The sequence below is a fragment of the Triturus cristatus genome, chromosome 5_1, assembly GCF_964204655.1.
Source record: "Triturus cristatus chromosome 5_1, aTriCri1.1, whole genome shotgun sequence".
Lineage (NCBI taxonomy): Eukaryota > Metazoa > Chordata > Amphibia > Caudata > Salamandridae > Triturus > Triturus cristatus.
This window is the reverse complement of record NC_140587.1, coordinates 124033542-124055884: the sequence shown is the minus strand read 5'-3', so window position 1 is coordinate 124055884 and position 22343 is coordinate 124033542. Positions and strand designations below refer to the sequence as shown.

Genomic DNA, 22343 nt, shown 5'->3' with positions numbered 1-22343 from the left:
CGTCCAGATCTCGGAGGGCACTTCACACCAATTGCAGTGGTGGCTAACGAAGCAGGATTGGATCAATGGCTGATCCCTCTCCTTTCCCCAACTAGACTTCACAGTAGTGACAGATGCGTCTCTTCTGGGATGAGGCGGCCACATGGGAGAGACAGAGAACAGAGGCCTCGGGTCTCCGGTGGAGTCCGGGCTCCAGATCAACCTTCTGGAGCTCCGGGCGATTCGTCTTGTACTGAAAGCATTCCTTCCTTCTCTCAAAGGAAGAGTAGTGCAGGTGTTCACGGACAGCACTACCGCCATGTGGTAATGCAACAAACAGGGCGGGTGGGGTCATGGATAGGGGTGGGCGGAATTTGCGAAGTTGCCTTTCGCAAAATTCTGCGAAACAACAAAAAATCTCCGCGAACAGGCGGAATGTCGCGTGCTCGCTGAGATTTTGGGGGCGTAGCTTCTTTGTGAGTTCACAATGCCTCTTGATAGTGTCAGAGAGGGAGATGCTGTACCGGAATTCCACCGTTTTGTGAAATACCTCTACTCAACTGGAGTACTTTCTACTGGCTAATCAGTAAGTGCTACCTTGTTGGGTAAATGTATAGTCCTTTTCCTACACTACAGCTGCATAAAAGACCAGAAGAGTTGTCTCCAGTGACCATGTGTGTCTGTAACTTTGCCACCGCGCTGAAAGGCGCTGGGGTCCCTTGAGTGAGCGATCTATCATAGTGGGAAAAGGGCGGGAAGTTGTTGCATATCGCTAGTGTGTGTGGGGCGGGGCCAAACGGGCGGGGCTTCTAGGCCAGTTCACATGCCTCTTGTTTATAAAGGTTCAGAGCAGGGTCTCTGAGGCAGACAAGGAGAAGGAACCGCGTTGTCACAGGAACTACACGAGGATTGCGCTCGAGTAAATCGAGGATGCAGAGACCACCATCAAGGATTACAGCTAACATTTCAGGGTGGAAATGGGGAGAAGGCACATCTGCTTAACCACACTCACGAATTCTACATAAGGACTGCGCTTGAGAAAATGAAGGATGCAAAAACCACCATCAAGAATTACAGCTAACATTTCAGGGTGGAAATGGGGAGAACAGACAACTGCTTAGCCACCACCACACTCCCGAATTTGTTTTGCAAATTAATGCGTTCCAGAATTTGAGCTTCAACTCAGGCCCCTTCTTTATTTATATCTGTAAGTGCTTCCTGCTGAGGTTTAATTTTTGTGACAGGAGCATCGTGCCAGAATAAATCCTGCCCTGTATATTTATCCAGGAAGATGCCACCGTTTTGTGCAATACCTCTACCCTCATGCCCCCGAATTCCGTTCTGCCGTGGATCGCAGACGTTTCGACATTTTCGCGTTCCGCGCGGAACGCGAAAATGCCGATATTTCGCAAGTTCCGCGAGCGAAAGGGAATTTGCCACTCACCCTTAGTCCTGGACCCTGTGTCAGGAGGCTCTTCGCCTCTGGACATGGCTGGAACATTAGGCATTTCCCTGGTGGTTCAACACCTGGCAGGTTCCCTGAACACCAGGGCAGAGGAACTAAGCCGTGGGTGCATGATGGATCACAAATGGCATCTTCACCCGGAGTTGGTGCAAGGTCTCTTTCGGCAGTGTGGAGAGCCTTGGTTAGATATGTTGGCCACTGAAGAGAACGTGCAAGGTCAGTAGTTCTGCTTGTTGGAATTTCCAAGACGGCAATCGCTCAGCAATGCTTTTCGTCATGAGTGGAATTGCAGTCTTCTGTACGCCTTTCTGCCTATACCACTTCTCCCCAGCGTGCTGAAGAAGATCAAGCGTGACTGGGCCCAAATCATTCTTGTGGTGCCGGATTGGGCACGAAGAGTCTGGTATCCTGAGCTCTTAAACATGGCCATCGATCCTCCGGTCAGAATGTCTCTTCGGGAGGATCTTCTGTCGCAGCAACAGGGGACGGTCCTCTACCTGAACCTGTCCAGCCTCCACCTCCTTGCATGGAGATTGAGTGGCAACAGATGACAGCTTTTGACCTTCCTCCCGAAGTCTTGGCAGTCAGGCGTCCCTCCACTAAAATGGTATATGCCTGCAGATGGATACATTTGTGGCATGGTGCACAGCAAAGACTGTGGATCTCCTTTCTGCCGCTCTTTCTGATGTTCTCCTCTTCATCCTTTCTTTAGCCCAGCATGGCTCTGCTCTGGGCCCTCTAAAAGGCTATCTTTCAGCCATTTCGGCCTTTCTTCGCCTTCCTGATCAGCCTTCTATTTTCAAGTCCCCCAATGTAAATAGATTTCTTAAGGGTATTATTCACCCCTTTCCGCCTATTCCTTTTGTCATGCCCCAGTGAGACTTGAATCTGGTTTTAACTTACCTTATGTGTGCTCCTATCGAGCAACTACATAATTGTCCTCTCGCACTCTTGACCTTAAAGACTGCTTTTCTGGTTGCCATCACCTCTGCTCGCAGGGTGAGTGAGCTTCAGGCTCTTTCTTCTAAGCCTCACTTCCTTGCTGTTCATCCGGAAAAGGTTGTCGTTTGAACTCGACCTTCTTTTCTTCCCAAAGTGGTTACCTCTTTCCACATAGGACAGACCATCATGTTGCCCACCTTCTTCCCGCCACCACATCCTTCCAAGGAGGAGAGACTCCATCGTCTGGATCCAAAACATGCATTATCCTTTTATTTTGATCGCACAAAACAATTGTGGGTGGACGATCAAGTCTTTGTTGGCTATGCGGGCGCCAAGAAAGGTTGGGCTGTGTAAAAACGGACCATCTCTCGATGGGTCGTCCTTTGCATTAAGATCTGCTGCTCCTTGGCGAAAAAGGAACCACTGGTAGGACTGCTGGCCCATTCCACCAGGGCGACGGCAGCCAGTACCGCTTTGATACTTGGTGTCCCCCTCAATAATATCTGCCAGGGAGCCATGTGGGCATCACGGCACACTTTCATATAACATTATTGCCTGAATAATCAAGTCCGGCGAGACTGCTTCTTTTGCAGTTCAGTTCTCCAGGACTTTCTTGTGTGAACTTGGTTCGCAGACCCTCCTATGGGGTTGGTATTGCAGGGGTATCTATTCTATGGTCAGGAATCTGTAACTAATAGTCTCTTTCAGATGATCAAGCTACTTACCTTCAGTAATGATATATCTGCAAGAGACGTATATTAGTTATAGATTCCTTACCGCTCCACCCAGCCTTCCCGTTCTGCGAACTGACTTATAGACTAAGGGACTCCCTTTCAGGGCCCTAGTTTTGTGCATCAGTGGTAAATGTCTTGCCTGGCTCCATGCCTCTGGTGTGGAATGTTGTGTTAAGAACGGACGTCAGCGCGCAGGGGCGGTGTCTACATAGGCACCGCGATGTCATCTCGGCAACCATGATGCCGACGACAGACGCGGAGTCGACTGACGCCACCTACCGATGTGCAGGGGTTCTGCTCTGCTAAGAAAAAATTCTCTGGATCCAGGCTGACGCCTGGGCGTAATTCTAAGGTAAGGAATCTATAACTAATATATGTCTCTTACAGCTATATTGTTACCGAAGTTAAGTAACTTGTTCACAAACTCTGGGGAGATGGATATTTTGGCCGTCCAGTTCTCCTGGGCTTTCTGGTGTGAACTTACTTCGCAGATCCACCTCCGGTGTTGGCATTGCTGGGGTATCTATTATAGAGGCAAGGAATCTATAACTACAGTGTCTTTCAGATAAAGAAGTTTCTTACTTTTGGTAACAATGCATCTGTAAGAGACATATGTAGTTATAGATTCCTTACCACCCCACCCATCCTCCCCGTTCTACGAATTGACTTCTAAGGATAGAAACTTCCTTCCACGGCCCTAGTTATGAGCGCCATTGGTCAGTGTCTTGCATGGCACTGCGCTTCTGGCGTGAAAAGTTGTGTCAAAACTGACGTCATCGTGCAGGGGCGGCGTCTAAATAGACACCACAACGTCATTTCGTCGAACAAGATGCAGATGACTGACGCGGAATTGACTGACGCACAGGGGTACTGCTAAAGAAAAAATCTCCGGATCCAGTCAGACCCCTGGGCGTAATTTTGAAGGGAAGGAATCCATAACTACATATGTCTCTTACAAATACATCGTTACTGAAGGTAAGTAACTCGTTCTTTAGGTACAGGGCCTCTAAGAGTGGCACAATAGGTGCTGCAGCCCTTAGAAGCCTTCCCTGGTCACAGTGCATTTGGTACCCATGGTATCTTTACAAGGGGCCTACCTGTGGCCAGACATGTGCCAATTGTGGGTACAAAGGTAAACGTTTTGGGAAATATCACAGGCCCTGTGAACCTGATTGTTAGGGACCCAGAGCACATCAAGTCAGGTTGCATCAGATGTCAGGCAAAAAGTGGGGGTAACCATGCAAAAAGAGGCACTTTCCTACAGAGGGTTCTCTATCCGAACCTGTCAATTCTCCAACTTCATGCATGGAGATTGAGCGGCGACAGTGGAAGCATTCGACCTTCCGCCCAAGTCTCTAACTCTATCTTAGCAGCCAGATGTCCCTCCACTGAAACAGTATGTGCCTCTCGTTGAAACAAATTTTTAGCATGGTGTGCTGAGAAACAGTTTGACCCCCCCTCTCTGCAACCCTCTCTCAGGTCCTTCTCTTTATTTTCTCCCTTGCCCAGCCGGGCTGTGCTCTGGGCACTCTTATGGGCTATCTTTCTGGTATTTAAGTCTTCCTGTGGCTTCCTGATCAACCATCCCATTTCAAATCCTGTGCTGTTAGCAGATTCTTAACAGGGTTACAACACTTTTTCTCTATCACCCTTCTTCATGCCTCAGTGGGAGAACTTAACCTTGTGCTCACTTTCCTCACGTGGGACCGCTTTAAGCCTCTACAGAATTGTCCTCTCTGGCTATTTACCATCAAGACAGCCTTCCTCGTGGCAATAACATCTGACAGGAGGGTCAGTGAACTTCGTGCCTTATCATCAAAGCCTCCATATCTGAGCATCTATCCAGACAAACTGCATACTAGGGCCTGTTTTTTACTGAAAGTCGTTCCTCCCTTTCATGTAGGCCAATTCATCCCCTGGCCTAGTTTCTATGCTCTGCCACATCCCACCAAGGAAGAGGAATAACTTTACCATCTGGACCGAAAAAGAGCATTGTCGCTCTATCTTGACTGTACAAAAGAGTTCCGGGTGGACTGCCAACTCTTTGTGGGATATCTTGAAGCGAAGAAGGGAAAGGCCATGCAGAAACGGACCATACGTTGTTGAATTGTATTTTGGATTTAGATCTGCTACCCACTGGCCAAAAAGCAACCCCCTGAGGGCGTGCATGCTCATTCCACCAGAGAAAAAGCTGCCACCACCACAAACTCCATACAATCTTGGGCTACAGAAGAGCCCTGAAAGTGACTGGCAGCTCGTCTGCCCAGTGTTACACTCACTTGAGTTCTAAACGAGACGAGGCCTCATGGGACAACCAGGCAGAGGCTTGGAACAGCACCCATGGGACTGCGGCTAGCTGCTATGGAATGTTAGGGCTGATCAGAAAGATCTTTTCTCTTTTACATTTTGGTGCTAATAGGCTGCTGGTCCAGGCACTGATTCTTTCGCGGTTAGATTACTCTAACGCTTTATATCTAACGCTTTAATCGACTAGAAGACCGCAGACTGTGCAGAATTGCGCAGCTCGCCTGCTGATGAATACTCCTAGGCGTTTCTCGGCAAAACCAGCTCTTGCTACCCTCCACTGGCTTCCCATCAACGAACGAGTCCAGTTTAAGGCTTTATGTATTGTCCATAAAGCACTTACTGGCAAAGGTTCTCCTTTGATGCGTTCTCTTATTCAGCCCTACTTCCCTAATAGAGCGCTGAGATCTGAAAATAAACGATTAGTCACGGTCCCGAAAATCAGAAGAGTTCGAAGTGGGGGGCGACTCTTCTCGTATAATGTGGCAAAGCTTTGGAATCTTTTGCCTCTTCACATACGGTTAGAGGCCGATCATCTGTATCCCTGCTTAAGCTCAGACTTTGGCAGAAAAAGACATATGCATCAGTTAAGCCGCCTGAGGTCCCCACTCCCACCCACACCTGAAAAAACTGCTACCCTCCTTAATAAGCAAGCAACACAGAGAAGAAGCAAGACTTACCAGGATACTGTACTTAAAGACCTGCTGGTGCCAGTGTTTGAAACTCATACTAACAAGCTTTGCTCACTGCCACAGTGGAACTGTCACATCGAGAGAAGACCCACCCACACTCAAATACGCTTTTCTGGCCTGGAAATAGTGCAGTTGCTAAAATATTCAAATTTGTAAGCATTCTGATATGAAGATGGGAAAGAGGGTTTAAAGGTAGGTTTAAAAAAACTGGTTATTGAAGTATTTTTTCTAAATATGTGCAGACACATATGGAAAGGTATTCCAGTATCCAGGTGGTGACACCAGAATGAGACAAGCATTCGCCAACCACTTAGTTTGTGTTTTCCATTTCATGCTGTTGGCTTTTCTAGTGCTGGTTTGTGTACTGCTGTCTCACGAGCACACACAAAAGCTTCACAAAATCGAATGCTACAGAAAAAATCCTTGATTTTTTTAAGAATCCATTTTTCAGATGCTTTTGTAAAAAATTAATAGAGTATGTAGAATTCCATTCCATTGGAACCCTGTAGGAAAATAGGATCTGCTTTCATGGTTACCCCCACTTTTTGCCTGGTGTAATCCTGTTTCTGACTAGTCTGACTGGGATCCTACTAACTAGTACCCCAGTCTCTGTGCTTCCTCCCCTAAATTGGTTATGGTAAGTACTTAGATACACCCCAGATTGGCTACTAGTGTATCCTTATAAGTCCCTAGTAAATGGTACCAAGGTACCCAGGGCATAGGTACACCAGGGGTCTTCCTTGGGCTGAAGCATGTATTATGCCACCCATAAGCAGTAGTGGCTGGTGACATTTGAAAGTGGTGGGCGTAAAGTTTCTGTCAGAGTGCACCGTGGTGAGCAAGCGCAGCCAGCGAGTACCAACATCTTAAGGGTGATTCGAGGAGGTTCTTCCCCACAAGAACATTTTGAAAAAAGAGTGGGTAAATGTTGCATTTTCAAGTAAATTTGAGAAGCAAGAAGGTTAATAAAGCAGTTGTGAAAGTGCAGTTATTACATTCATAAAGGGATGTCATATAACAACATATAGATAGAAATGTTTCTGAAGCTAGGCCCTTCCAGTGCCACGCACCTCTGAGAAATATACACGATGCGGGCCAGCAGGTATCTCAAGCAGATTTAAACCATACATAAATACAACAAGAGCAGGTTCAACAAAAAGGTCAAAAGAACAACGAATTACATGCATATAGTGAATGCAAGTGGCATCCAGATGTTTGCATTCTCGTATATATTTGATCCAGACTCAAGCAGCATGACATTTAAGATTTTCATTCATTCAATGTGTAGGGGCTGTTTACATTGAGTTCAGCCATAAGCCTCAGATACAGATGTGCCCTCTAAGATGTCCCTTTACATAGTCTGGGCACACCGCTGGATAAACCTGCTTTGCATTCCACTATTACTGTATTTAGCAAGCGATGGAACAAGAGAGTGTGTGCATGTTAAGTGCATTCATAATCCTACAGGAGTCACGTGACGGAGGAAATGGAACATATCTCCTGTATTGTGGACATGCTGCAGCTCCTTATAGACTTGCATCGCTTCCCGCGATTTTCCAATAATTAGAAATGCATGCTTTATTTTAAATGTGCAAACTTTGCAGATAAATCTGAATTAAAAAAGCAGGCGTTAAAACGCTTGACCTAGATAATCGCCTCATATCATTTGCCTGCCAATAACCAGGCATATAACAAAATAAGGCGACAGCATCTGTTAAAATCATCTCTTAATCGCAGTCAGCACAGGGCGACGCGGCGGATGCAAATACAATAGAAACGCAGCACTGGACTACAAGCAACCCATGAACAGCGCCCGATGCACTGCCCATAATGATCCTGCAGCGCCCTGCTGAATTCAGAGCAGGCGTCCATGCTAGAATCCCCGACCAAGTACAGGCACGTGGCAGCGAACACACATCTCATCTGCCTGGCTGCACAAGGCAAGCCAAGCATTTCATTTCCTAGCTCCATGTCACAGTGACAAGTCAAAGTAAAATTCACACTATTTGAATTCCATTCACACCTGTGGTCTCGCTCCACAGCCTCCCGGGAGCCCGTATCACACCAAACACTGGACAGGGCTTTTCGCACCTCTTAGCTCCCCAACAAGGAAGATATTTCTATTTGACATGAGAGTCAAAATAACTGATGTTTCATCTTTAAAAATAATACATACCATGTACAAATAAGCTGGGCAGCAAAATAAATAAAACATCAATTTCGATAGTTAATGTTGCTGTCGTTTCTCTATGGCGATGTATCATGTTTTTAAATACATTAAGGTTGCAAAATAAACCACATCTATCCCTCTCACAACAAAAACACACAAGCATGGCTGAGAATCCCCTACAGCTTCACCTTCGAACCAAGAATGTTCAGCCATAAAAAGCACCATACCTCAATTGCCCAAAAACTCCAGGGTGTCTCAAAGATTGGGGCAGCCTTTGGGTTACTTCTTGTTTCAGAGCTTCTTTTATAACTATTGATAGTAAACACTGTTTTCCTCTCCAACGTTTGTGTGTGATCTCCTGGCTTCTGCTCCCACCATGATTTAGAGGTAGCATTTCTGAGTCCACAGTGCATATATTTTGTAGCATAACTCCCTATAATGATAAAATACTGATGCAAAAGGTAACAAGTCCCCTCTGCAAGGCTAGGAGGCTGAGAATAGATCCCTTCTTCTGGGCCAAAGAGCTACGATCAACGATGACATCACAGCCTCATCAAGGTCAGCATGGCTCAGCATGGGCTGAGTGTAATGCCTTAGTAGTAATCACAACCGTTCATGGCCGCCAATGACTGTTAATCGCTGACCTCTGCAAACCTTGTCACTGCCTGTTTGAGCCAATTATAACCAAGATTTACACACAATGACTCCGTCCCACCCAGCTGAATTGCCCTTATTCAAATGAAAGGGCCCGGATGTTCCATTTCTTTAAAATGTACTAACACCGCATGTTGGGTATTTTGACTCATTCGCCTCTGCAACACTCTGAAACACATCTTCCAGCTGAATCGCCAGGTCCCACGGAGTGACAGTATATGGAAGAACATTATATGTGTGATTAAGGATTCGAACAAGAGAACACATTGTGTGCTTGGGCCCACGCAGCATGGACGTGTTTGTGCACACAGTGCCTCCAGCAGTTCATCTCTATGTTCCACCGCAGGATGGTTATCTTCTTACAGCGTATTTTAAGCTATGGTTTTCAAGTTCGCCTTTAAGTTGGGGGTAAAAAACTCCTATGGTGTGTATTATCTGTACACAGGGAAGAATCCGAGTCTGTTTAACTCTTGTTAAACCCTGGGACCATGAATTGGCTTTATACCACGGAAAACAGATACATACACCACTCCTAACGGCAAGAGCCAGCAAACAGCTCAGCACGTGCCGCTTCCTGTCTGCGCCATCTCTAGATCCTATTCCATGGTGCTTAGGCAACCAAAAAAGTAAATGGATTTAACTCCCATTGGCTTCCCTGCAGCAATTCAAACAAAAGTGCAAGCAACAAAGATATTTTCCAGTGTGGCAGGTGTTGGTGTCAGATTCCGCCCGAAGCAAACAGACAGTAGGCCTGGGCGGTAAATTCCGTTCCGTTCGCGGAATTTGCGGAATTTGGGTAATTTCGCGTTTCGCGGAGAACGCGAAATTGCCCAAAAACCTGCGTTCCGCGACTTCGCGAAATTTTTTGCTTGTTCGCGTTCTCAATATGCGTGTTCGCGAGATATTTCACCCCGAGCACGCAAACAGCGATCGCGAACAGGAAAAAAGTATCGCGAACAAGCAATTCCGCGTGTTCGCGAAATTTCTGCGTGTTCGCGGAGATTTTTTACCGTTTCGCGGAGATTTGCGTAACGCGATTACGCAAATTCCGCCCACCCCTAACAGACAGTCGCAAGACTCGCGGAAGGGGGGGTTTCGTGCGGGGGTTACCGCGAGGGCGTGAGCCGTTAAAATACATTTAAAAAACAAGCATTTGCAATGCAAAAGGTCTCGCAGTTACTTGAGTTTAAGCTATTGGTATTGTAAATGACAATGCCCTTTATTTAAGTTTTTAAAACAAAAGGCATTGTTATTTGCAATGGTAATAGCTCAAGCTTGCGTAAATGCGAGACCTACTGCATTGCAAATGCTTGTTCATATTTACTTGTAGTAGAGGCGGTGCTATTCTCACTGTTTCCATGAAAGTGAGATGCGACCAGGGTCGGCTTTTGGTAGGTGAGCTGGGCCCAGGCCCTGGGTGCCAAACTTCAGGGGCCTCACGGAGCTCTCTGCAGAAAGGTCGGGCCCTGCGAGCAGCAGTTCCTCTGCCTTGGCTCCAGTGATTCAGTCGAAAGCGCCTCCAATCATTCACAACGTGTTGCAGACGCTGTTAACACCCTATGAACCACTTTCCTTGCCCTCACAGATACCGGTCACCCCCTGCTGCCACGCCCCCACTCCAACAAACAACTTGGCACCAGCCGGTGATTCTGGTAAGGGGGAGGAGGGGGGTGATGTTTGTGTTCAAAGGCAGATCATCGAGGATGCCGTCTGGGGACCATGGAAAGACCCCTGCTGCAACGTTTCGTTGATCAGTAGAAGGGTGGCACATTTCTGTCCATCCAGTGAAAAACGATGTTTGTTAACCGGCCCCGCCCGCGCCACCAGAGGCCCTGGTTGACGGCCCATTGTGACAGGGTTGGGGGTAGTCTGATGGGTCTGTATGTGGCCCGGTCTGCTTGCACAGTAGATTTCCCTGATATTACCACACACATTGCCTACAGCAAGAACACATGCATAGCCGTCCACAGCTCGCAAAAAACCTATACAGCGAGTCTGTACAAACCTAAGCAGCGAGTCTGTGCAAGTTAAAACCGCCTCGATCTGCAAACGAAGGCACACATGGTAAAGGGAAATAATGAGGAGAAAGATATAGGCATAGCTTGTTGACTTATTTCCAGGTTTCCTAGCTTTAGTAAATCTGGGAACTCACAAAAATCCATAGGTGGATGCACGGGAATGCCCTCTCTTCAGTCAGCTGTGGCACAGGCCGCTTTTATGTTGGTGCCCAGGCCTATTTACTGCCAACCGCGCATGGCGAGAAGTTATTCCTACCACTGGCTCGGGTAAAACAGTGTCTGGTCTTCAGAAACCGAAATCGTAGGGGGGTACCCACAAACCCATGGCAGATCAGGGTTAAAAAGCACAGCAGGGGTAGGAGAAAGCTTCCTCATGAATGGAAGCCCCAGGGCAGCAGCGGGACATGTGTAGTGCGTTACCCAGTTAGCGCGCCCACAGCCCACAATGCACCTCTGAGAGCCCCTGGGGCGGAAAACACACGCCCTTGATGCTCCTCCAGTGCCTGTGAGGAGAAACCGTGTCAAATGCGGGGGTTCCGAGAGAGGCCCTGTGATGAAAGGCGGGAACTTTTCCAGTGGGTGGTGGGGGATGCAGGGTCCGGGGCCGTCGGCTGTTACTAAATTGCATAGATGGCCACTTAATAATGTATGCAGCGCACACCTGGCTCCTTAGAAAGGTATTGTTTTCACATTCCTTTTCGAGCGAAGCGTGTCGTATCTCCCCGTCAGACTGAGGTGCTTTATGTGGGCCAGAATTTAAAGGGAAACCAACATATTTTCTGCCAGACAGCTTGAAGGTGGATTACCTTGCAAACTCAGCGTGCACTCTGATGGCCTTAAGTTCTGTTTTACGTCCAGGCAGCCTTTCATCATTCTGTATACTTTATTTGAGGAGCTAATCGCAACACGTGTTGATTACAGTGACGGACAAACACAAAACGGTTCATTTGTTTCCCAGGGCAAAATATGTCAAATGAATCGGTGAGGGTCTCGCTGAGAGCCCCAATATGTAAGAATGTTGTACTTGTAAGGTGAACAAGTGAGTGATACTCCGCAATATCTGTGCAAACATTGGCAAATAATCACCAAGCACAGCTTGAGTGAGATGTAAATAAATGCAGGCAGAAATGCGTAAACCGATGCAAATAACGACCAAGCTCACGATGTAATTATAGACTGAGAGGTGTGGCCAGACCTGTCAAACACATGCAAATAATAGGGCACAGGGTAAGCAAACACTGGCTGGGGAGGGAGACGGGGTGAGGTAAATAAATGTAGGCAGATATGACAAAACCCAGGCTGCTGGAGACTGCCAAACCGGGCATGGCTGGCACAGTGAAGCCCACTTTCTGATTTGTTGCACCAACTTTGAAGTAACAACTACAAATCAAAACGAAAGTTTGAAAAAGAGAAAACGTTGAAGAAACAACGAGGCGCCACTTCGAAGTCTTTGCAGTAGAAACCGCACTCTCCCATGTGATGAGCAACAAGCGCTGAGGCAGCTCGGGGAAAACATGGGATTTGTGAAGGAATTAAAATACAATTTAGTGGGATTGTTTTACTTTCCAATCTTTAAACATTCAGTGTTTTTTTCAATAAAAAAATTTGTAAGAGATTTTTTTTGTTGCAAAAACTATGGAGAATACAGTCGATCAGCTAAGTTGCCCAACTTTGTAAACAGGGAGAAACGAAAAGCATATTTGTATACTGACTTTGTATACATTGCTTGTGTGCAGAACAGCTTGAGTAATTATTGCATATTCAGTCTTTCAAAAAAGCCGAACCGTCATTCATAGACAAGATGAAATTTGGGGCGCAGCTGCTTACCGCGCGAGGCTTTACAGCGCCTGCTTGCACTTAGAGGGGGGGGGGCGGGGTGTGTGTGTGTGTGTGTGTGTGTGTGTGTGTGTGTGTGTGTGTGTGTGTGTGTGTGTGTGTGTGTGTGTGTGTGTGTGGGGGCGAGAGGGGTTTTAGCAACCCCTCACGTTTGATAGTCACACTGTCTGCGAAAACGTTTGTGAATTGCTCGACCTGTGGGGTACGGAGGAGAGGTCAAAGGTTACATGCAAATCCCTGCCATCTGGACAGAATCACATTCCTGCAAGGGTTAATCCCAAACTGCTGCACGCTTCACCCAGAACGCGCCACACGTTTAAATATCTTTTAGCTCCTGATAAAAGAGAAAATGCACACTCCTTGAAGAAAAGAACGAGGCGTGATTTGCAAGTATTCATCGCAGGATTAAACAAGCGCGCACTGAAGCTGACGGAGTGGGAGGGGGAGTGGGGGCGGGCACGCAGGCTGCCAAATGGTGCGATGAATCACGGCTAAAGTGAAAGTAAACAAGTGGTTGCAGGACTCCAAATGGTGCGCGCGCCCGGACGGGTCACATGCACTGTAGTTGGAGGCCTGCAAAGCCACTGTTTGCACTTCCAAAACGCGCTTACTATAAGTCTCGCCAGAGCCAGCGCTAAAGCGCTGGTCAGGCGAGACCTAATCATTGAAAGCTTACCTGCCAGGTCCATGCCGCGTCTGATTCTGGGCAAGATTTGCCTGCGTCTCTGCTGCTCCTAACCAGGAAGCATGCTCCCGCCTCCCTCCTCTCCTGTAAGCCAATCATTGTGATTGGCGCTGAGTCCTGGGCAGCGCCCAGCAGGGCACCAGTAGGGACGTCATTTTCTCTATGGAGGCTGCATGCAGACTACATAGAGAAAATGTAGAGCGCGCATGACTGCTTTGGTCGGCGCCCAGGGACGACCAAGCAGTCTGGGCACTTAGAGTGGTGCAAGCCACTCCTCCCTGACCCGCCCACACGCCCGCCCCAACCAGGCAATCCGTCCCACCCGCCCCCAGCCAGGCATATCCCAGAAAATAAAATGGCATTTAAAATACCATTTTATTTTCTACTTCTCGCACTGCGAGAAAGCAGTGGGGCGGCGCTCCTAACAACCAAATGTAGCGGCCGCCACTGCCCTTAAGAGACAACACAAACTGTGACTAAAGGCCGCCATTGCAGCCTGTGTGAGCTGTGTGGCCTTTTAGTCCTGAAGGCAGTGTGATCAGTTCTAAGTGTGTAAGTGCCCCTGCTTGAGCGGGACACCCCTTCAACCTTCGGAGTCCATTCTCCTGGATAGTAAGTGCATCAGCCATTATGATATATAGAGTGGCCAGGTGTCATTACGCAATGACCATCTCTGAACTGGCTGTACCGAACCCTGTCATGTTTAGTATCAAACATGTTGGAATCATATTCCCACACCATACGGTGTGGTAGGTATGATACCATGCAATGTAAAGCTCCTCCGGGAGGCCCTCAGGGCTCCCGGTACCAGTCTTCCAGAACCGGACAGCAAGATAGGGCTCCAGCCGACCAGAGGCATATTTCTGCCCTTCTGCTACTGAGCCAAGCTCGGACAGGGGAAGGCAGAACAATAAATATCCTGTCACAGGGAGGGGTTGACCACCTCCCAGACAGGGTTTAGTGTATTGGGGCAGGGTGGGGGCGCTTGCCAGCACCACTGAGACTGCTGGAAAGGCACCCTTGGTGCCCTACTTGCATAGTCCAGTTAAAACCAGTTCAGGAAGCTGGGAGGGACCCCTGAATTGCCCCAACCATTTCCTTAGGGTACTTAAGGGCTTACCTGTGGGTGGGTCCCTAGATCCGTCGTGGGACAAGATTCAGATCAAGACACCACTTCATCTTCGACTGTCAGGGTACTCTGGACTTCGCTGGACTCTGCTCTGGGAATCCAATACTTCAACTGGGAAGACTCCTGCTACTCCTGGTCTCGTCTTCCTGCTTGTCCACTGCAACGTCTATGCATTTCTCCATACAGGATCCTTCCAAGGCTTCGGACATCCAAGACATCTGGAGGAGTCCCTGCATCAACTGGCTGCTGCTCATGGGCTCCCACGGACTCCGAAAGGCTCAGCAACACAGGTCATGGTTCTGCAACTCCGTCAAGGCTTGCACTGTCCTCTCACCAAGTTTGAGGCAAGTATCCCTCGTTGGAACTGCCGGAACCAAACCCTTGTGCACTGCGTCGACTTGCTGTTGCCAAGGCTTGTTGGCTCTCTTCCTCAAAGATCTTTGTGCTCCAAGAAGCTCCAGCCTCATGCATCTCCTCCAGCCAAAATCTTCGTCCTCACCACATCACTTGCACCGTGGGCCTGCATCTATGGTGAGCTGCTCGAGGACCTCTTGTGAGTCCTGTTCTTCTGGCCTTTGTGCCCTCTTGTGGGTCTTCTTGGACTCCGGTGGGCTCCCCTGATTGCTTAGGGCCGACTCTGACTCCCCTGCTTGTGGTGAGTCCCCTGCATCTTTTTTGCTTGCCACATGTCTGCAGTTACCAAGGCTTGTTGGTGCTTCCGACGGACATCGACCCCTCAGCTCTCGTCACCTGGCGTTGGACAGCTTGTGAACGGCTCCTAGTCTTCCACAGTGTCGCCTGGTCCACACAGCTGCAGCTCCAAGGTCATCATCAACTCTCCTGCATCTCCCGACATCGGTGGGCATTCGTCTTCCATGCCTCCTGGTCATTCCTGAGTGGCATAGACTCTGTCCCCTCTGCTTGCAGGTACTTCTCAACTTGAATCCACCTTTGTGTTGCACCGGACACTTTCGACTTCTCCAGCAGCGGCATCTTCCTAAAGTGCTCCATTGAGTTTGACGGCGGTTTCCAACGCCACTTCACACCTATGCACCCAGCTACCCTAGTGTAGGTATCCTGGTTCCTAGGGTATCCACGTGTGGGGAGGCTCTTTAACCTTCTGTCTTCCACTGGGCTTCTTCAGGGTCCACTAGGAAGGGTCCTCCCTCATTAAAATTGCAACCGCGACTTACCCATTGACTTGAATTGAGCACGCGGCCGTGTTCTCACTCTGCACACGGCCTCCGTGGGGTTCCTGGGTACTTCTGGGTACAGTCTTGACTTAGGTTGTGGTTCGCATCCCTCTATTTTAGTATATGGTTTGGTCTCCCCCTGGCAACCACTGTGTATTCATGCTACTTACCTGTTTTTATTGCAAAGTATTGTGTGCATTGTGTTATATCTCTGAGTAGGAGAGATTGTTGTGTGTTAGTGAGTGTTGTATAAAAATACCTATTTTTATAAATGTCCTGTGTGGTTCTTTTTCACTTTAGGTATACCAAGAAGATTAAAATCTTGTAAAACAAGCTTCTGGACAAAGCCTGAAGGCTGCGCTCCACAACTACCACTTAGAGAGCTTTCTAAGGTTGTCTAAGACTACTAAAATCTCCATTGTCTGGGCTGGTGCAGGGTGCTACACTTACATAAGTGAGCACATATGCTAAGCCAGCCTCCTACAAACCCTCTCGAGGTTTTCTTTGTTATCAAAGATTTATAGAAGGGCACATGTATTACAATAGCCATCTATACTGTAGATGTTTGGGATCTCTGTTGTAGGTCACTGAGCAGTGACCAAACAGAAAAGAGGAAATTATGAATGCGGGCAAACACATTGGAAATACATGCCAGTAAATTTTAAAACCAGTCAGTAACACAAATCTTTCTATTTTTGCCTGCCCTTTAATAGTGTCATTATTTGAATGTTGAGCCTGAATTCAGATTTTAAAGCATCTCCAATTCACTGCTTTACATCATTTGATTATTTGCCCACCCAAATTTTAAAGGTCTAGTATATAGCTGTTATGGTTAAGGAAATGTTTGTGGTTCTATAAATAAGCTGGGATATGCAGTTATGGATATCTACCTTTTTGTTTTCTCTCTCTAGATGTAAAAAGGCCCAAGCACCCCCAAACAAGTAAGTACTCTGCTCTTTTCAATATTCATTTAAGACCATCACTGCACAGCATGTAGCATTTCTTCATATTCCACATGGAATGAAAGTTGATATTAGATATACGCTGAATAATGGGACTTGTGATCACTTTTATTCTATGGGTACAAATATTCAAGTGGGCTTGCATAGAAATATAACCTGATGAAGACTCATCTGGAGAAGAGCTTGTGAACCCTTATACTTATTGTGTGAATAGAAACATAGTGCCCCTAGTATGTAGACACATTTTTAAAAAAGAGGTTGGATCAACTTGAACATAAATGCTGACTGCTGCCTTGACATGCATTGCAGGGGGTAGCCATGGTCTGCTTGATGAGGAGTGCAGCATTGAGGAGCATGCTGTGTCACTCCACTCTGCTGATTTGCCCGAAAGCTACTGGCCCTCCTGCACCGGGCCCCAGTTGCTTACCTGCTCCACCAAATGACAGCAACTCAAAGGGGCTACTGAACAGGTGCTTTGTTGGCCCCCCTACTGCATCCTTCTCCTGCTGCTGCCTTGCTCCGGGTCCCACTGTAACCAAGGGAGAGGCATGGGGCACATGCAGCCCCACAAAATGGATTCTGCTGAGATAGTCCCCACCTTCCTTTACCCAGGACCCACCCACAAGTTGTACTAAATACCCCAGGGATGCTCCAGAATCTAAAATTGATATTCTGGTGGTGGACCAGGGGCTTCTCCGCTATGATCAATGGGAAATTGTAAAATTGTTTACCATTTAGAGACAGACTTATTGGAGTTAGGCCCAGCCAGCACAGCTCACTTATGTGCCCTAACGCGCAGGGTCATGGTCTTAGAGGCTCGGATAGAGCACCATGATGGGCAGGTCCCAGTGAAACAATATTAGAGTGGTGTGGCTGCCAGGATTATTTGAAGGCTCTTTTATTATTAAATTTTTGGAGGACTGGCTGCAAGACGTGGTGGCCCCGGAGGGCCTGTCTAAAAACTATGCTGTGGAATGAGCTCAGAGACTACCAGCACATCTCCTAGAGTATGTGGCCCGCCACGCCCAGTGGTAGCATTACTTCCTCATTACAGGGTCTGTGACTTTCTCCTGCGGCAGGCTTGGACTCATGGCCCTTTTCAAGTGGATAGCATCCAGGTCGCCCTTTTCCTGAATTTTACTGCCACTGTCCAATAACAAAGATCGTCCCTTCTTCTTGCCGAACAGAGATTACCAGAACAGGGAGTCATATACGCATTCAATTACCGGCTAAACTACAGATTATTCATGATTCTTCTTCACCACACCAGTGGAAGCATGGCATTGGATTGATGCGAGATGGGGGATCCCCACCCATAGAGCCGCCCCTCAATTGGTACCCCATAAACGAAGGCGATCCTGCCAGCGACGCGGGGAAGTTCGCGACCCATGCTGCATCAGGCCGGGTGCACCACTATGACACCATAGCAGTGCCCGTAATGATTACCCAGTCTGTGCAGGGCAGTGATGGGACAATGGGTTCTAACATGGACTCCTCCTATGACGCTGGAAGCAGTTTTGGCTCCAGCTGCAGCACACTCCTGCTAGGGTCACACCCAGCACGGTAGACAAAGTGATTGAACTGTGAAACAGGCACGATGGACCTGCTCATCAGACCACCACCTCCCTATGTCTCCCAGTTTCTCCTTTGCGGGGAGCTTACTGGGCAGCATCTGGGTCTTACTTGGCAAGGTATGGAATCACTGTTGGCCTACATAGGGGTCTGCCCATGGTCCCTTGCCTAACTTTATTAGCTCCATCCCCATGTGAATTTTTATTCTCCTGACTCTCACCCTCTACCTCATGGTATCACAAGGAGTTGGCCTCACAGCCACTTCCGAGAGGATGCCTAGAATGTATCTATTTGGACAATATCCGTTGGCATAATTGTCCGGGGTGGGCTCAGTTGCGGTTTATTCTTCCTGATTCTGCTTTACTTGATCTGAAAGAGACAGTTAGTTATGGATTCCTTACCTTAGAATTATCCCCAGGTGTCTGACTGGATCGGAGATATCTTTTTCTTAGCAGTACCCCTGCGAGTCGGTGGGTGGCCTTGGTCATCGGCGTCATGGTTGCAGGGATGATTTTGCGGTGCCTGCTTAGACATATCCCCTGCACGCTGACGCCAGTTCTTTCTTTTTCCGCACCAATCTAGCGCAGATCCGAGAGAGCTACCCCTTAGTCAATTTTTTACTAGACTTTATTGATGTTTTGTTGACTTCTTTTTACAAGTCTACGACACCTGGTGCATGAGGGATGTCCAAACGCCGGACCAGGTTCAAGCCTTGCGACTCCTGTCACAAGCTGATGTTTGTGACAGATCCATATCTCGTGTGTCTTTGGTGTCTGAAGCGAGACCACAACCTGAAGTCGTGCACCAACTTCCAGGCCATGAATCCAAAATCTTTGCAGGAGTCGTCCCGAAAGTTATTGGAGGCCCGGCATTTGGCTCTCCATTGTTCCTGTTCCTGGTCTCATTTGGGAGGAAGGTCTCGAGACTGCTCGCGGAGCCACCACACCTCGTTGCACTCCAAGTCCTCGAGGTCTTTGGGTAAGTCCAGGAAGAAGAAAGCGAAGAAGCACCGGCGCTCTTCATCTTCTTCCTGTTGGTCAGCTGACGCAACGCGGGACCCGGAGAATCGTCGCTCTAAGTCTCTTTCTCCGGTGCCCACATCACGGATGACTCCGTGCCTCCCCCATTTTCCAGGAGCCGAAGCATCCCCTGCCCAACTTTGTAAACTTTACGAGGCCCTCATCCTCGTTTTTGGGAAGCCTAACTCCGCCGGCGCACCCTTGGGCCCCGTGGAGCCAGTTGGGGGGCCTGGGCCTTCGATGCCGGCACTGGAAGCGCCGGCGGCGCCAGCACAGGAGGATCTTACTTGACCTTCTCTCCCCTGGCCAGCGCTATCCCATCCTCATCCCTGAGATGGACCCGAAGCCAAATGTTGGACCCAACGCCGGAGGGTACTTTCATTCCCCTGTTCATCCCTAGTGTTCCCTACTGCCCAGAAGGTGTTGATGAGGACTGGGAGGCTCGCTGGACCCTTTAGCAGACCAGCTAGAAGAACCGGACTGGAAAGAGGACATGGGTGATGCCGGTGGTCTAGACACTTTGGCATGCTTTCTCCCCCTACCTTGGCTATGGAGGAGGGACCATCCTACGCTGTGGTGGTGCAAAGGGCGGCCAAGGCCTTGGGCCTAGAGCTCCCTTCAGGGGCAGGCAGGACTCCTTCTGCCCTTCCAAGAAGCCCTCACTAGCGTCCTCCTGGGTCCAAGCCCAGTACAGTGGCTCCTGTGGAAAGGACGACAGCCTGCCGCCATTGCACGTCCCCGGGCGACCCAGTTTACCTCACCCAGCTCCCTTCCCCTGAGAGCTTGATGGTCCAAGCCTCTTCTTCAAATGGTACATTTCCTTCTGCTCCTCCAGATAGGGAATCCAAGAAGCTGGATCACCTTGGGAAGCGCATGTCCGCTTCCTCCAGCTTGGCACTGCGGTCTGTAACCACACCGCGTGTCTCTTGGGCCTATACTCCCACACTATCTGGGATACGGTTGCGCAGGTGCTGCCTCAGTGTCTGGAGGAGGCCTGGGCTGTTCTCTCCCAGGCAGTGCCAGATGGGAGAGATTCAGCCAAATTCACAATTAGATGTGGACTGGATACCACCGACTCACAAGGCAGACCGATTGCCACGTCGGTCGCCCTTAGGCGCTACGCCTGGTTGAGGACATCTGGCTTTTCAAGGAACGCCCAGTCAACTTTGCTGGACATGCCCTTTGATGGCTGTCATCTTTTTGGCGACAAAGCAGACTCGGCGCTGGAGCGCTTTAAAGATGCTAGGACTATGGCCAGATCTTTGGGCCTTACTGCGCCTTCCCGTCCACTCCAGTCTGCTTTTTGCCCCTTTCGTGGCTACGGAAGGGGCACCCAACCACGTTCGGCCCAGTCTAGCCACCAGTTAACGCTACCTGCCCAGCCTCTGCGACCTCACAGAACTGGGTTCCAGCGGGCGGGCCAGTCCACCCTTCCCCCCCTGCTGCAGCGTCCAAATGCTCCTAGTCCGACGTTTCAAGCCCATCAATGGTCAGTGAGCAGCAGGATTTGTCAACATCCCCCCTACTGGCAATCTGTCACGTCGGACAGGTGGGTTTTGTAAATAGTCCGAAGGGTCTACTCCATCCCCTTCTGGACTACCCCTTCCTCCATGCCACCATTGTTCGATCGCACGTCAGAGGATCATATGGCACTTCTCCGCCAGGAAGTCTCAGCTCTCTTGGCCAAGGGAGCTATCAAGAGGGTCCCTGCATCAGAAGAAAGTCATAGTTGCTATTCCCACTACTTTCTGGTGCCCAAGAAGGACTCTCAGGGCCCTCAACTGCTTCCTCCAGAAGGAGAAGTTCAAAAGACTCACATTGGCTCAGGTCCTGTCTGCTCTCGACCCTGGAGACTGGATGGTGGTGTTGGATTTGCTGGCCGTCTATTTCCCATCCTGCCAGCCCACAGATGCTATGTACGGTTCACGGTAGACCACACATTTTTTTTTTAGTTCCCCGTGCTCTCCTTTGGCCTTACCAGTGTTCCTCGGGTGTTCACGAAAGTGATGGTGGTAGTCGCAGCTCATCTGCGCAGATCAGGGGTTCCATTCTTCCCCTATCTCGATGACTGGCTCTTGAAGGCGGGCTTGGCCAAGGCTGTCGTCTCCCATCTCCAGACTACGGCGGACCTCTTGCACCTCTTGTTCACTATCAACATGCCAAAATCACACCTGACTCTCTCTCAGACGCTCACCTTCATCGGAGCTGTTCTGGACACAGTGCAGTTTTGGGCTTATCCTCCCGAGCAGCATGTCCAGGATATTCGGGCCATGATACCGTTGTTTCAGCCTCTATCCCAGATTTCGGTGAGGTTGACTCTGAGGCTGCTGGGCCATCATTGCCTCCTGCATCCTGCTGGTGGATCCTTCATGCCAGATGGCATATGCGGGCTCTACAGTGGGACCTGAAGTTCCAGTGAGCGCAGCATCAGGGGAATCTTTCAGACTACGTCCAGATGTCGGACGGAACTGCAGTGGTGATTAACGAACCCGGCTTGGGTCAGAGGCAGACCTCTCTCCCGTCCCCAACCAGACCTAACAGTGGTGACCGATGCGTCACTCAATCAATCAATCAAAACAAGCTTTATTTGAATTTGTAAATAATTCATAAAAGTTACAGAGCAGCATTAGTATCACAAACAATTTAAAAAATCAATTTAAATACAGGATAGATTAAAAAGATAAAAGCAGCGCTACACAGCTACAGTCGAATACACAGTCGATATTAGTTTTAGTTTAAGTTGCACACTACAAATGCTTTCTGCAATTAATATAAAAAATCAAGACATTATAGCACAAGTATAAATGTTCGGTAGCATTTGCAGGTACAAAAAAGCTGGGCGATATTGAACAAAGCCAAGCTGCGATAACAGAGGGACAATATGTTTCTTCTTCATCCCGGAAAAATGTTTACAGAACAAAACAGTGTGCATTGTGGACTGCAAAGAGAAATTGTCACAAGTGCATTTCCCCATGTCAGATGATCAGTT

At 48.7% G+C, this 22343-nt stretch overlaps 1 protein-coding gene across 1 annotated transcript in view; it reads left to right on the top strand.

Moving 5' to 3' along the window:
* LOC146830355 (uncharacterized) overlaps positions 1 to 22343 on the top strand; it is a 485325-nt gene that overhangs the window by 89330 nt on the left and 373652 nt on the right. The window contains exon 5 of the mRNA XM_085603720.1: positions 16713 to 16742. Within this exon, the coding sequence (XP_085459846.1) occupies positions 16713 to 16742 (30 nt within the window). The remainder of the gene's footprint in view (positions 1 to 16712; positions 16743 to 22343) is intronic.